The sequence below is a fragment of the Fukomys damarensis genome, unplaced genomic scaffold (assembly GCF_012274545.1).
Source record: "Fukomys damarensis isolate Sample0158 unplaced genomic scaffold, DMR_v1.0_HiC HiC_scaffold_37, whole genome shotgun sequence".
NCBI lineage: Eukaryota > Metazoa > Chordata > Mammalia > Rodentia > Bathyergidae > Fukomys > Fukomys damarensis.
Window position 1 is genome coordinate 54,412,319 of NW_022900949.1, and position 16,140 is coordinate 54,428,458.

The 16,140-nt window shown below is 40.3% G+C and overlaps 1 protein-coding gene across 3 annotated transcripts in view; it reads left to right on the forward strand.

Annotated features, from left to right (window-relative positions):
• The window catches only part of LOC104851043, a 57,352-nt gene that overhangs the window by 15,138 nt on the left and 26,074 nt on the right, over positions 1 to 16,140 (forward strand). For all 3 annotated transcript variants that reach the window (XM_010608201.3, XM_010608203.3, XM_010608200.3), the window contains one exon: positions 14,374 to 14,522. In XM_010608201.3, coding sequence (XP_010606503.1) covers positions 14,374 to 14,522 — 149 coding nt within the window. The remainder of the gene's footprint in view (positions 1 to 14,373; positions 14,523 to 16,140) is intronic.

The window sequence follows — 16,140 nt, forward strand, 5'->3', positions numbered from 1 at the left end:
GGTTTCCCATGCCCTTTCTTTAAAGATGTTCAAAGTTGGAAACTCAGAAAAATACCCTTGATGACCACCTCTGCCTCTGCAGAGTGGGTCCAAAGACTGGCACAGTCAGGAGGTCTGAGGGGGGGCGCCTTATGGGGCGCCTGCGCGGCTACCTTGCTGGCACTGGAGCGATGGCAGCTGTGTTGGGAGCAGGCGTGGCTCTCCTTCCCATGGTAGATCAGGGCCCAGGCTACCTCCCGGCACTTGAGCAATGGCGGCTGGGTCGGGAGCAAGCATGGCTCTCTTTATATATTTTAGATAATAGTCCTTTGTCTGAGGAGCAACTGGTAAAAAGTTTTTCCCACATTGTAGGTTGTCTCTTAGTTCTGTTGATGGTTTCTTTTGCAGTGCAGAAGCTTTTTAATAAGATGAGATCCCAGTTGTTGATTCTTTCTGCTAGTTCCTGTGCTACTGAGGATTTGTTCATAAAGTCTTTTCCTATGCCAATGTCTTCCAGAGTTCTGCCCAGCTTATCTTCCAGCAAGTTTAGTGTTTTTGTTTTTATATTTAGATCTTTAATCTACTTGGATTTTAATTTAGTGCATGGTGACAGATAAGGGTCTAGTTTTAATCTTTTGCAGGTTGAGATCCAGTTTTTCCAGCACCGTTTATTAAAGAGGCTGTCTTTCCCCCAATGGGGACTGTCAGCTCCTTTGTCAAAGATGAGGTAGCTGAGTGCATCTGGAGTTGTTTTTGTGTTTTCCATTCTGTTCCACTGATCCTCAGGTAGCAAATTATTAGTTATCATAGTTTGATCATAGTTTGTCATTTTCTAGTCTGTGTTTGATGCTATTGTTATTACTGATTTGCCACTTTAATCAAGATAACATAGTTGTTGTGATCAATTGATTTTTTTTTAATTCCAATATCTAGATTGTCTGGGGCTATAGCAGTACTATATCCCAGTACCAAAGAACTGCATTCTTGGCTAAATAGACTACAACCTTTGATCCCTAGTAAACAGAATAGGCAGGACCCTGGGGTGGACTCAAAGTCCAAAAGCTAGCTATGCCTAGAAAATATCTCTGAGAAGTAGTCATTTCTTTAAGAAGTCTAAATACTAATAATAAAGCTATCTGTCATAAGCAATTTATAAGCCTCACACTGAAAACAAATTTAAAAAATAGAAAATAAGAAAACACAGAAGCAAGATGCAATGCAACACCCTCAATTTACACAAGGTAAATCCAAGGGGCTGTGAGGTGGAAGAAATCAAAAGCCACCCAGTTTGGGCTGGGAATTTAGGTCATTGGTTCCACTGCCTGCCTTGCAAGTGCAAGGTCCTGAATTCGATCCCTGGTACAAAAAAAAAAAAAAAAAAGCCACCCAGCTGAATTTTCTGAAAGAGTAATAACAGAAATAGCAAAATGGGTAAGTGAGTCTCTTGACAAAATAAAAACTGAAATAATTACAAGGATCATTAAAGAGATGATAAGCATAATAAAGAAAATGGTTAGTGAATCTAGAATAGATACAATTTTTTTTAAAAAGGAGTTTAGGAAAGGCATGGAAACCATGAATGCCCAACAAATAAAGAAATGGAATTCATAAAACAGATACCCAGGAGATTAAAAATCTCTTGAAAAAGTATATGCAACAGAATCAATGTGAAGATAAGTGAGGCATATAGACCTCCAAATAGCCACAATTAGAAAAATTGATACCAAGGTATATAATAATAAAGATTCCAGAAATTCCACACACAAACCAAATATTAAGAGTTGTTAGAGAAAAGAAGTAAATTAGAAAACCTATCAGAATCACAGCAGACTTTTCAACACAAACCCTTAAGTGAAGGAGAGCTTGGAGTGAAGTATTTGAAGCCCTAAAAGAAAACGACCTCCAAACCAGATTGTTGAACCCTGAAAAATTATCTTTCAGAATTGATGGAGAAATAAGATACTCCCATAACAAAGAACACCTGATTCATGACCACCACAGTGGCACTCCCAAAAGTTGTAAAGGAGGGCCGGGGATTTAGCTCAGTGGTTCCACTGCCTGCCTCACAAGCACAAGGCCCTGAGTTTGATCCCTGGTACAAAAAAAAACCCAAACCTGACCAAAAGTTCTAAAGGATATTCCAAAAAGAGCTAACAAAGACAATAGTCCCTAAGAATCCCAATAGAATGAATCCACCAGGCAAGGCAAGCAATTAAATAAAAGGGAAAGAAAGGAAACCAACAAGAAAATAACATAATGAGGATAACTCAATAACTATCAGTTATATCCATCAATGTGAACAGTCTGTTCACTAATCAAAAGAAACAAATTGGCAGAATGGATCAAGAAACAACATCCAAAATTATGTCATATTCAGAAAACATATTCAGGGTCAGGGAATTTAGCTCAGTGGTGCTGCACCTGCCTCGCAAGCACAAGGTCCTTAGTTCAATCCCTGGTATAGGAAAAAACAAAAACAGAAACACATTTAACCCAAAAAGGAATTCATAGACAGAAAGTCAAAAGGTGAAAAACAATACACCATGCAGCAGGATAAAAAGCATAGGCTATTCTATTTGTAGATAGATTTAAAGCCAACAATCAGAAGAGACAAAGAAGGCCACTACATACCTGTAAAGAGTACAATCCAATAGGAAAAGATAACAAAATATATATGCTCCAAACACCCAACTATATAACACAAATACTAATGGATTTGAAAAATCAGATAAATACTAATACAACTGTAGTGGGGAATGTCAACACCCCACTGTCACAAATAGACAGAACAAATAGACAAAATAAATAAAAAAAAAATCAGAGCTGAACCAAACCTTTGAACAAATTGACTTAGTAGAAATATATAGTGTTCCATCCCACAACATCGGAATACACATTCTTCTCAGTTGTACGTAGTGCACTCTCCAAAATAAACCACAGACTAGATCATAAAACATGTCTAAGTAAATCCAAAGGAATTTAAATTACCCCATGCATATTATCAGACAATGGTGCAATGAAACTGGAAATAAATAGCAAAAGAAACCACAAGAACTTCATAAACACATGGAAACTAAATAACACCCTCCTGAACAACCAATGGGTCACAGATGATATTGAAGAACAAATTAGACCAAAAGAAAAAAAAAAGGCCAGGGATTTAGCTCAGCAGTTCAGTGGCCTGCCTTGCAAGTGCAAGGACCCGAGTTCAATCCCCGGTACCAAAAAAAAAAAAAAATTGAACAATAATATTGATACAACATACCAGAACTTATGGGATGCAATGAAAGCAATCCTATGAGGGAAGTGTATAGTGGTGAATTCTCACATCAGAAAAACAGAACAAGCTCAAATAAACAAATTAATGTTGAACCTCAACCTTCTAGAAAAAAAGAACAAACCAAACCCAAAACCTGTACACGGAAGGAAATTATAAAGATCAGAAAACAATGGAGGCTAAGAAAACAATAAAAAGAATCAATGAATCAAAGAGTTGGCTCTTTGAAAGATTAAATAAAATTGACAAACCCTTAGGCAACCTCATTAAAAAGAAAGAAAGAAGATGACTGCAGAACCTGGAAAAGCTGTTGCTTCTATTGATGCATATACTGCTATTATTGGTCTTTTTTTTTTTTTGGTACCGGGGATTGAACTCGGGTCCTTGCACTTGCAAGGCAGGCCACTGAACTGCTGAGCTAAATCCCCGGCCCTATTGGTCTTTTTATATAAATATAAACACACACACACACACACACACACACATATACATAATTTGAATTTTTGGAAACTTTAACTGTGCTGTCAACTTTGGAAAAAGTTATCCTGGTTTACTGTGTTGAATTGGCATTGTACAGAAATTAACAGCCATATTGGTCTAGAAATATTTTTTCCCCATTTGTACAGGGGTAACACACTATATTAAATATGTAAGGTCTTATCTACATGGGTTTGATTACAGAAACTAATAAAGTATTCTCTAAATAAAAAATGAAAGAACTGAAACCCATGCAATTAGAAATGAAAAGGGTGAAATCACAACAGATCTTGCAGAAATCCAGAAAATTATCAGTAGTTACTTTGAGAGCCTGTACTCTAGTGCAATGGAAAATTCAGAAGAAATGGATAGATTCCTAGATACATTATGAATTACCAAAGCTGGATCAAAAAAATATAAAAATTTGAAACAACCCAAAACCAGTCAATGAAATTGAAGAAAAAAAAACCCCAACAAATAAAATTCCAGGTCCTGATGGATTCAATGCTGACTCCTACAAGAATATTAGAGAAGATTTAATGCCACTGTTCCTCAAACTCTTTAATGAAATTGAAAAGGAAGCAACACTCCCACACTCATTCCTGGAAGCAAGCATTAACCTGACACCAAAAGCAGAGAAAGACCCAATCTAAAAAGAGCACTATAGGCCAATCTCTTTAATGAACAAAGGTGCAAAATCCTCAATAAGATACTGAAAAACAAATGCAGAAAATCATGATTGTACACCATAACCAAGTAGAATTTACCCCAGGAAAGCAAGGATGTTCCAGTATACACAAATCAGTAAATGTAATACACCTCATTGACAAAACCAAACACAAAAACCACATGGTCATCTCAACAGAGGCATGAAAAGATTTGACAAAGCCCAACATTCATTTATGATAAAACCCTTAAGAATATTGTAATAGAAGGTCCTTATCTCAACATGTTAGAAGCTATCTATAGCAAACCAACCGCCAACGTTATACTAGATGGTCAAAAACTGAAAGCTTTCACTATAAAATCAGGAACAAGACAAGAATACCCACTATCACCACTCCTGTTCAATATAGCTCTAGAAACCTTAGCCAGAGCAATTAGACAAGAGAAAGAAATAAAGGTAATATGGATAGGAAAAGAATTAAATTATGATTATTTGCTGATGATATAATACTCTACGTAGAAGACCCAAAAAAGCTCCTAGATTTAATAACCAAATTTGGTAGCATAGTGGGATACAAAGTCAACTGAAAATTCAGTAGCATTCCTGTACACAAATAACAAAGTCAACTCACTGAGAGAGAAATCCAGAAAATGACACCTTTCACGATACCATCAAGAAAAATGTAATACTTAGGAATCAATCTAACAAAGGAAGTGAAAGACCTTTACATTGAAAACTACAGTACTCTGAAAAAGGAGATCAAAGAGGATATCAGAAAATTGAAAGACAACCTCTGTCATTGGATAAGCAGCACTAATATAGTGAAAATGGCCATAATTCCAAAACTGTTACACTAAGTCCCAACTTACCAACAAGTTCCATTCCAGGAGAAAGTTTTTAAGTTGCATTCATTCATAAATCTAGTAAAGTGAGTCTCATACACCTTTGACACAAATATATGTTGTAAAACATTAAAAAACTTCACATGTTCCATAATCTTGTTGGTTAGAATTGTGCCAGTGGTTGAGCATTCATATTATATAAATGAGCAACATCTACCACCTTTTCCCCTTGATTCAATCTCTCAATTATTTTCACTTTTTTTCCCATGGTTATTGCTTTGGCTGTCCTAGCAGTACACATTACCACTGCTTTTCCTCTTGCTTTCGGACATCCTAGGCTCTGATTGATCACTGTACTACTGTACACTATCTCACTATATGATAAGCACACAGCAGCAGTACTGTGAAATGTCCAGCACACATGTGAGCTACTTCTGTGGTTAGTTTGCATCTACAAATGTTTGTAATGCAAGGTTCATTCATATCTGTAAAAGTTCACAACTCAAAAGTTTGTAAGTCAGGGACTCGCTGTATACAGATTTAACACAATCCCCATCAAAATTCCAGTAGCAAATCTCATAGTACTAGAGAAAACTAAAATTCATTTGGAACCAGAAGAGATCTAGAACAGCAAAAGCAATTCTGGGCAAAAAGAGAACAACAGGGCATCACAATCCCTGAGTTGAAGTTATACTACAAAGCTACTGTGATAAAAACAGCATGGCACCGGCAAGAAAAACAGACCCAAGGATAAATGAAACAGAATAAAAGATGCGGAAACAAATTCCAAGTACACTCAGCTCTCTTTGAGAAAGGAGCCAAACACTTTCACTGGAAGATAGCCTCTTTAATAAATGGTGCTGAGAAAACTGGCTTCCACATGCCAAAGATTAAACCTAGACCCATAGCTCTCACCATACACTAAAGTAAAAGTGTATCAAAAATCAAAATATTAAAACAGAAACACTTAATCCACTGAAATATAGAATAGGTAAAACTTATGAAGACATAGGTGTAGGCAAAGACTTTATGAACAAGACCCCAATTACACGTGAAATATCACAAAGAACAACTGGGATCTCATCTTATTAAAAACTTTTGCACAGCAAAAGAAACCACCAAGAGAGGAAAGAGACAACACATAGTGTGGGAAAAATTTTTACCAGCTACTCCTCAGACAAAAGACTAATATCTAGAATATATAAAGAACTCAAAAAACCCGACTCCCCCAAATTTAAAGACCCAATCAACAAATGGACATCTGAAATAGACATTTTTGTTTTGTTTCGTTTTTTGTTGTTGTTTTGTTTTGTTTTGTTTTGAGACAGGGTCTCACTATGTAGTTGAGACTGACCTGGAACTCCCTACGTAGCCCAGGCTGGTCTCGAACTCACAGCGATCCTCCTGCATCAGCCTCCACACCCAGCTTAAAATAGACATTTTTGTTTTTCAGATGAAGAAGTACAAGCAGCAAATAAATATATGAAAATATATGTTCAACATCGCTGGTCATTTTTGCAATACAAATTAAAACAACACTGAGATTTCACTTCCAGAAAGAATGATTATCATCAAGAAATTATTAACCAATAACAAATGCGGGAGGTGGTATGGGGACAAAGGAACTCTTTTCCATTGTTGGTGGGAGTGCACTACTACAGAAATCAGTATGGAGATTCCTCAAAAAACTAAAACTCGGGCTGGGGATTTCAGTCATTCCGCCACCTGCCTCTCAAGTGCAAAGGCCTGAGTTTGATCCCTGGTACCAAAAAATAAATAAATAAAACTCAGTTCTATTTGACCCAGCTATTTCCCTTCTAGGTATCTTCCTGAAAGACTTAAAAGCATCATACCACAGTGATATATGCACAACCATGTTTATAGCAGCACAATTTATAATAGCTAAATCTTGAAAACAACCCATATGCAGATGAATGGATAAAGAAAACGTGGTTCTTATGTGCAATGGAGTTCTACTCTGCCATAAATAAGGATAAACTCAAGACATCTTTAGGTAAAAGAATGCACCTTGAGACCATAATTTTAAGTGAAATAAATCAGACACAAGTTTAAATATCACATTGTCTGTCCTGTGTGAGAAACTCAAAGGGCTGCCAGGTAGGGTGGCACATGCCACTCAGGTGGCCCTCAGGAGGCTGAGGAAGGAGGATCACTGTGAGTTTGAGATCATCCTGGGATACATAGTGAATTCAAGGCCAGCCTGGACTACATAGCAAGACTCTTTCTCAAAAATAAAATAAAATAACTCAAAGGGTAACTAAGGAACAAAATGGTGGATAGATATTGAGAAGTAGGAAGGATATGTTCATGTGGGAAGGAGAACAAAGTGGGGTGGTGGAGAAAAGGAAAAAAAGAGAATGGAAGGAAAAAATGGAAGCAGCTTTTGTAAATGAGGGGAGGAAGGATTGAAGGGAGGAGAGCAGAATGGGAAGAAAAGAAGAATTAAGATATGTTACGTACAGGTACAAATTCCCCACGATGGACGTAATCATTGTGTATGGCAAACACATACTAATTAAAAAAAAGAAAAAGAAACTGAAAAGTAACCTAATAAAAACATGGTCAAGAAATTTGAATGAGAACATTACAAAAGAAGATATTAAGTGAAACACGAAGATACACCTCTAATCCCAGCACTCTGGGAGGCTGAGGCAGGAGGAATGCAAATTCAAGCCCAGCTTGGCCAACTCAGTGACTTAGCAAGACACTGACTCAAAAAAAAAAAAAAAAAATGAGCTGGGGATGTAGCTAAGTGTGAAGGCCCTAGGATCAATGTGGATTCGATTCCAAGTGCTGAGAAGAAAAAAGGAAGAGGAAAAAGAAGTAATCACAGAGCTAATGATTATACTAGAATTGAGGGGAATACAAATAAAATCCATGAAGAGATGCCACTATGCAGCTATAGGAATAATAATAATAAAAATTAGGGCCAGGGTTTTAGCTCAGTGTTTCTGCTGCCTGCCTCGCATGCACAAGGTCCCGAGTTCAATCTCTGGTACCAAAAAAAAAAAAGACTCTGCTTAAAAGCTAAAGCACATTTCCAGGTTCTAGTGACAATTTTGGAGCAACTGAAATTTCCATGCACTGTGGTGAGAGTGTAAATGCTATAATCACTTTGAAAGACTATATTCCAATGTCCACTGATTCTGAAGGCCATCGATTCCAGCAGTGCCGCTTTGCAATGCAAATGTATATACATGGGCACCAGGAAACATACAGAATGTTCATGAAAGCCACGAACTGGAAGCAACCCGAATTTCCATCAGCGGGAGAATGGATACATTAATTGTGGTATGTTCACATAGAACATTGCATGGCAATGTAAACAAACTAACGACAACTATACTAAAATGAAAAATGGCTCTCACAAAATAACATACAAATGAAAAGAGACACGAATACACACTGCACGCTTGCATTTATATAGTCCCCAAATTAGGTAAATCTATAATATTTATTTATCATAAGATTACTTTTAGGAGGGAGGGACTAGGAACCAGGCAAGAACACTAGTGGCCATTTTTTTTTCTAGTTTCTCGCTCTTTAAAAAAGAAAATCTCAAGTTGAGAGTATAGCTTAGTGGAAGAACCTAGGAAAAATCTCATTTCTTCAAATGTGTTAAAGTTATTTTATACTCTGTATCTAATTTCAATAATCTGAATTATTTCAGGGTCTAATATTACTATCGCTTACTTCAATTTGCTCTTAGGGTGATACTTCTTTGTGTGTTTGGGGGGATTTCTTTCTTTTTCTTTCTTTCTTTCTTTTTTTTTTTTTTTGAGACAGGGTCTCACTATGTAGCCCAGGCTGGTCTTGAACTCACAGCGATGCTCCTGCCTCAGCTCCCCAGTGCTGGGATTGCAGGCATATGCTGGGGGATTTCTTTTTTATTCTAAACACTCATTCCTGGAAAAACAGATGCAGTTTCCTAAGCTCTGACTTGTAGGTAGCTTCCCCAGAGAGGATTTGCTATTTTTTCGGCCCTGCACACTCAGGGTACTACCATCCCAGGGTTACACTAAATTAATTCTTTACCTGTGATCTCTGTGAACGATGCAGGCGGTACAAATGCAGGTGCGAAGCTGTGTTAGGCCTGGTCTGCGAGTGCTCAGGCAGTGTATCACCCCCATAGTTACCAGGCTGACATAGGAATTTTCCCAGAATCCTTTGGGGGAAAGGCAAGCTAAGTTTATTTCTCGTTCATCCTTGCTCTCGGGATATTTTGCCACGACTCACTTTGCATTTGGGGCCACCCCTTCATACGGAATTTTCTACCAGAATCCTCACTTAGTGGTCATGGGCTTCATTTCCTATTCCCTAGGCTTCATGGTCCAGGAAAAGCAGTGCTTCACATCCCTGCTTTAGTGAAGCTCCCTCATGGAAAACCAGCTTCCGCGTCCACGTACGCTGCTCGCCTCCCGCCCTCTCTCGCTCACCGACCTTCAGGAGTTCCTCACGAGGCTGCCAGCCACTAACACATTTTTAAAAGTTTTTTTTTTTTTTTAATTCTTAGAAAAAAACAGAGGAAAAGCTTCGTGACGTAAGACTTGGTAATGAATTTTTGGATATGATACCAAAGCACAGGCAACAAAAGAAAAATAAATTAATCAGGGTACATCCAAATGTAAAACTTCCGTGCATCGAGGACACAGCTAGCAGAGTGAAAAGGCAACCTACGGGACGGTAAAAACAACTGAAAATCTTATATCTTATAAGGGGTCAACGTTCAGAATTACAAAGAATTGCAGCATCTCAGCACCAATGGAAACAACACTGGAATCACAGCCCTTGGGGCTTCATTATAAACAAATTCTCCCTTCAAAAAAGGGAAATGCTAAAAAACTCAATACTACTTAGCCTCTGATGTACCTGTGTGTCAGTCCTATACTCTGTTTTGATATTTTTCAAATTGTGAATTGTACTTGAATCTCCACCTGGGAGCACTGTGTAGGCTTTGCGTGAACCATAAAATGAGAATTCTGTGGAAGCACTGCCTTGTGAATTTGCTGCTATTTTAGCTTTGTCTTTGCTCTAAAATTGTAGCATTAAACAAGCATCATTGTTAATAGGCTATCTTTTGAAGCAATTATGTGAAATACATAGCTGCTCTTGATGAAAAGCAGCTATTTGCCTTTTTTCCTCTTTGAACTCTTTGAAGCTAGTGCATTGAAAAAATGCACCTCTTTCCCCCTTGGGAATACTCTATTAATGTAGTTTAATTAGTACTGGTTTTGTAACTTTTTGATAATGTCCTTCCTTGACTCTTTTTTTTGGGGGGGTTCCAGGGATTGAACTCGGGTCCTTGCACTTCTGAGGCAGGCAGCAGAACCACTGAGCTAAATCCCCAGCACCCTTGACTCTTTTTTTTTAAAATGTCTCCTCCTTCCTCCCAAGTTTTGTACTTGATTGTATGGTTAGTCTGTTTTTAAATGTTTTGCCTGATTTCTCTTCCTTTTTGTATGTAAACTGATCTTGGTAAACACTGTACATAGCTCTTTGAAATGCCAGAATGACTTCTGACTTTTCCAGGTTTTTCAGAATATATTTTACCTGTTATTAGCCATTTGGCTGGTAATGCTGGATAATATACTTTGCAAAAATCAATTGTGTCTTTTTTGTTTTCTCAGTTTTGGCCTAAAACATGTTTGCACTTGTCTGTTTGACTATCTCTTATTAACATTGATTGGCATAGTAGAAGTCACTCTGAGCTTACCTTAAAAAAAAAAAATCATAGCCCTTGGGAGGCTGAGTCAGGAGGATTGCTGTGGGTCCAAGGCCAGCCTAGTTCATGAGTTCAAGACAATCCTGAACTACATAGTGTCTCAAAAGACAAACAAACAACAACAAAAACTAGAGCAGTCATTCTTCAAAGAAGAAATCCATGGTTAATAGAACATGAAAAGATGTTCAGCATTACTAATCACTAAGGAAATGCAAAGAGAAACTATAATGAAGCCAAGTGCAGTGGTGCATTTGCAAGTTCAAGGCTGCTCTGGGCAACTTAGCAAAAGCTTGTCTCAAAATAAAAAATAAAAAGGGCTGGGTATGCAACTCAGTGATAGGGCATCACTAGGTTTGAACTTCAAAACTGCAAAAACAAACCAAAAGCTCACAGTGGCATTCCACCCCACACCCACTAGGAGGACAAGTAACAAGAAAGCAGAAAATAACAAGTGTTGGTGAGGATGTGGGAAAATTGGAGGTCTTGTATACTGTTGGTGGCAATATAAAATAATTCAGCTGCTATGGAAAACAGCATAGAGATTGCTCAAAAAATTAAAAATACACCTGCCAGGCTGGGGATTTAGCTCAGTGGTACCACACCTGCCTTGTAAGCACAGGGTCCTTAGTCCGATCCCTGTTACACCAAAAACATAAAAATAAAAAAATAGGCCTACCATGTAACCCAGCAATTCCACCTCTGAGTATATACCCAAAAGAACTGAAAACAGAGTTAGCCTCAGAATATTGTTACACCCATGTTCACAGCACATAATTCACAATAGCCAGAAGGTAGAAGCCCTCAGTGCTCATCGACAGGCGAATGCATGAATGAAACATAGAAGGGAAGACATTCTGGTGAGTGCTGCAGGGTGACATGATCCTGAGTGCTGGGTGCTGGGTGTAATGAGGCAGTCACAAAAGGCCAGTACGACTGGGTGATTCCATTTCTGGGAGGCACCTAGGTGATCAACTGCATAGAAAGTAGAAGGGTGGTCACTGAGGGCTAGGGAGTGGTATAAAGGGGAAGGGGAAGTTATTGTTTAATCTGTGCAGAGTTTCAGTTTTGCCGGAGGAGAAGAGTTCTAGAGGTGGGTGGTGGTGATGGTTGCACAACAGTGTGAATGTACTTAACACCACCAAACTGTCCCCTTAAACATGGCTGCAGCGGTCAGTGTTACCTAGGTATATTTTGCCACAGTAAAAAAATAAAAATATTTTTTTAAATCTTTAAATATGCAACCAGCATCTTTAGTTGCTTTTATTCAGAGAGTCAGTCAAGGTGCCCAGTCCCCAAAAGTCGGAAATAGAATGATACCTGTGCGTGTTTAAAGTGGTTTTTCCCAGGTTCCTAACACATAGCCCTCCTGAGAATCAGGGCTGCTGAGCGATGTCTTGAGGACTGTTGTCCCTGCGCCGTGGTGGTGGGGACGACTTCACAAACCTCTGCTTGGGGCTCTGGGCCTGCTCCCGGGCTGCTCACCACGGGCACTCATTCAGCCTCGGCTCCTTCAGCAGACACAGTTGGGGAAGTCCAGTCGAGCGGCAAACTGGGCATCTCTCCTCACCCGGGCCTCGGCGCCAGCCCAGTTGTTACAGTTGGTGGCAAGTGCCTGTTTATTCTCAGTCAACATTATTTAGAATCCTACATCTGACCGACATGCCATTACCCAGAAAACCCCTCCATTTTCTGAATCCCACCATATCCTCCTCTAGGCTTCACTACTGAGCTAACGGAGCCTTCAGGTGAAGGTGGTTCTTACAGCTAAAAGGTGGCCTTCTTACAGGCTCGTGATTTGCAGTTTTAAATCCCCTCTTTCAGTTAGGGAGCAGTTTAACTCTCGGATGTCCCTAGTTACAGCAGAAATGACCTCTCCATAGAGACCCGGGCTCTGGAGACCCAGGACATGCGAAGGCTCCAGTGCTCACAAACTGTTCCCAGTGCAGCTGCTTACATAGCAGACACAGCAGATGTTGAAACAGCACAGCCCCGTTCTGCACAGACCTCCCAGCCTGGATGATATTTATGGCTCGAGGTGACAAATAGCTGTTCATCATTTTTATTGTAAGAGTAGCCTTAGCCATTCCTCTGTTTAAGAGGAACACACCAGGGGAGGATACATCTATCTTAGTCTGCCAGGGTTTGTCACAACATGGTATTACAGGCTGGATGGCATGAACAGTAGAGTTATTTTCTCACACTGTGAAGGCTAAGCTGGAATCAAGGAGCAGCGGGGCTGGCTTCTTTGGCGGCCTCTCTTTCTGGCTTGCTGTTAGCTAGTTTTTCTCCTGAGTTTTCACATACTCTTTGCTTATTTCTTCCTCTTATAAGAATGCCAGTCATACTGGGTTAGGACTTCCATCCCCTCCTACCCCTATGATCTCTTGTTTTTTGTACCGGAAATCAAACTCAGGACCTTGTGCTTGCGAGGCAGGCATGGTGTCACTGCTAAATCCCTCCAGGGTTTGTCACAACATGGTATTACAGGCTGGATGGCATGAACAGTAGAGTTATTTTCTCACACTGTGAAGGCTAAGCTGGAATCAAGGAGCAGCGGGGCTGGCTTCTTTGGCGGCCTCTCTTTCTGGCTTGCTGTTAGCTAGTTTTTCTCCTGAGTTTTCACATACTCTTTGCTTATTTCTTCCTCTTATAAAAATGCCAGTCATACTGGGTTAGGACTTCCATCCCCTCCTACCCCTATGATCTCTTGTTTTTTGTACCGGAAATCAAACTCAGGACCTTGTGCTTGCGAGGCAGGCATGGTGTCACTGTGCTAAATCCCTGGACCCACATGATCTTATTGTAATTTAATTGTCTCTTTAAATCCCCCATCTCTGAATATAGTCACATATGGATGGGGGGATTCAGCTCATAACAGCATCTAAAATGATATCCTGAAATATATCCTATCTCATCATAAAGATCGATGTTGTGCATATCATTCTTCAAAGAATCTGTGGTCTGTTTTTTTGTTTTTTTAAGTTTGCTTATTGTTGCAGTGCTGGCAATTGAACCCAGGACCTTGCACATCCTAGGCAAGTGCTCCACCACTCAAGTGTTAACCTTAACACTTGCAAAAAGAGCCACCCAGCCCTTTTCTAATTTTATTTTGAAACAGGGTCCCCCCAAATCGACTAGCCTGTCCTTGAGCTTACAATCCACCTGCTTCAGACTCCCTGTGAGCTGGGATTAGAGGCCTATACCACCACACCCAGCAAATTTCTGTTTTTAAGGCATTTTATTTTCACCTCTTCCTTGGGTAATTAGAAAACTATCTTGGAGACAAAAATGTTGATGTAATTAACATGAGTGACTTTGTGAGCAAGACATGAAATCCCAGAGTACGTTTGTCAGCACGAGTAAGTGTTTTTTAACTTTGTCCTCGTAGTCTTGCCTTCTGGAATTGACAGGGCGCACTGCCTGCCCATTTACTACGCTGGAAATCATTGCTTGCAAGATGGACCCATGGTCTCTAGGGCGACTTGGGAAGGCTTTGCAGTTCAGCAGTTTGCTTTCTCTTGTCCTCGATTATTGCAGGTAAGGCTGGAATGCAGAGTTCCGACAGGCAGAGCTCTTACTTCGTCAGCTGGGGGACGCCACGATGGGGAAGGCCCATATCCAGGTTCTTTGTGCCTATCAGGGCTGGACGAGGACCCTCTAAGCCCTCTTTAGAGTTGGCATCCCTCAGTTAATGTTAGGATTTTCAGAAAGACTCATCGGTTATTTCCATATGTATTTGGTGAAAGCCTATTTAAACAAGACACTGTTCATTGCTAATGGCAATATGGCTGTCCAAGGGAGTCTTTAGTGCAGTGCAGGAAAAGAGACGAGCTCTTGATTAGGCATAATGCAAAGTAGGCATCTGAATATCACAAAAGATGTCCATGTACATGTTCTGTGGTGCTTCAGGTGAAACCACAGCTCCATAGGCGGTGGGCTGGTCTTCAAGAGAGGAGCAGGGAGAAGGGGGGGAACTAGGGAGGAGCAGAGTCCTTCAGGGAGCTGGGGTACTGCGCATGTCAGAGGAGGAACTGGGGGTGAGAATAATAATAATAATCAATAATACCAGTAAATGGCTAAGTAAGTTTGTTGTGTATCAAGCATTCTTCTTGGATGAGCTCATTTATTCTCCTGACAACCTCGTGAAATATATCTGCCATTTCTATCCCTAGACTCCTGATGAGGGAAGATTTGTTCAAGGCCACTCAGATCCTAGGGATGGAGCTTTGATGTGAATCCAGGTTGCCCAAGTCACAGCTCAACTCTGATCCTTGACACCAGATTTCCTGGGAGCTCTAATTTGCCACCCACAAATAATTTCAGACTGGTTGTAAGAACTTAAGTCAATCGTAAACCTTTCTGATTTCCAATTCAGAAGTCCATACTGTCAGATGGGACCTTGCACCAAAAAGGCTGTGAGGTGAAAGAGATTATTTGTGCTTGAGAAGTAGCACTGCAGACACACAAGGCCCCTTAAGAAACTAGGGTCTGTGGTGGTAACTGATGAGTGAGTCCCTTAGCAGAAACTAGGGGCAGGGAGTTAGTTCTCTGGGGAGCTCTCCTGGATTCTGTACTGCTGGCAGGATCATTAGGTAGGGTCTCCTGACTGAAAGTGGCAGAAGGCCAGTGTCCCCAGGCTACTCTACAGTATCTGCTTGGGATCCCCCTACCCCACCACTCTACTGAGCAGAACCAGACCCACTGCTAAGAGATCCCTTTCAACCCCATGTCCTGGGAGGGACACCCAGAAACCTGTGCTGGTGGGAAGGGAGAAGGAAGAAAAAAGAAATTCCTGTCTTCAGGAATCAGCTTGCTTTGTCACTTGAAATGATGGTGCCATTGCTTAGAAAGCTGGAGTTGTCAGGGATGGGTGGCTGAGGGTCCGTGAACATCCTCCCATCACCCTCCTCAACTGACCTCAGGCAAGGCACTCTTCTTTCTACACCGCAGCTGCATCCCCACGCTGCCTAGGGAGCTGGCCTTGCAGCCCTCGATGATTACTTTTAATGAGCTAATACATTTTTAAAGTTATTTAACATGACTCATCTTAAAGTTCAAGCTTCGTCATTCCCGATTCCCTGAAGATGTCACCTTACTTCCCCCAGTCTCAGTTTCCCGGCCCATAAAATTGATAATAACCGATCCTACTCCCTGC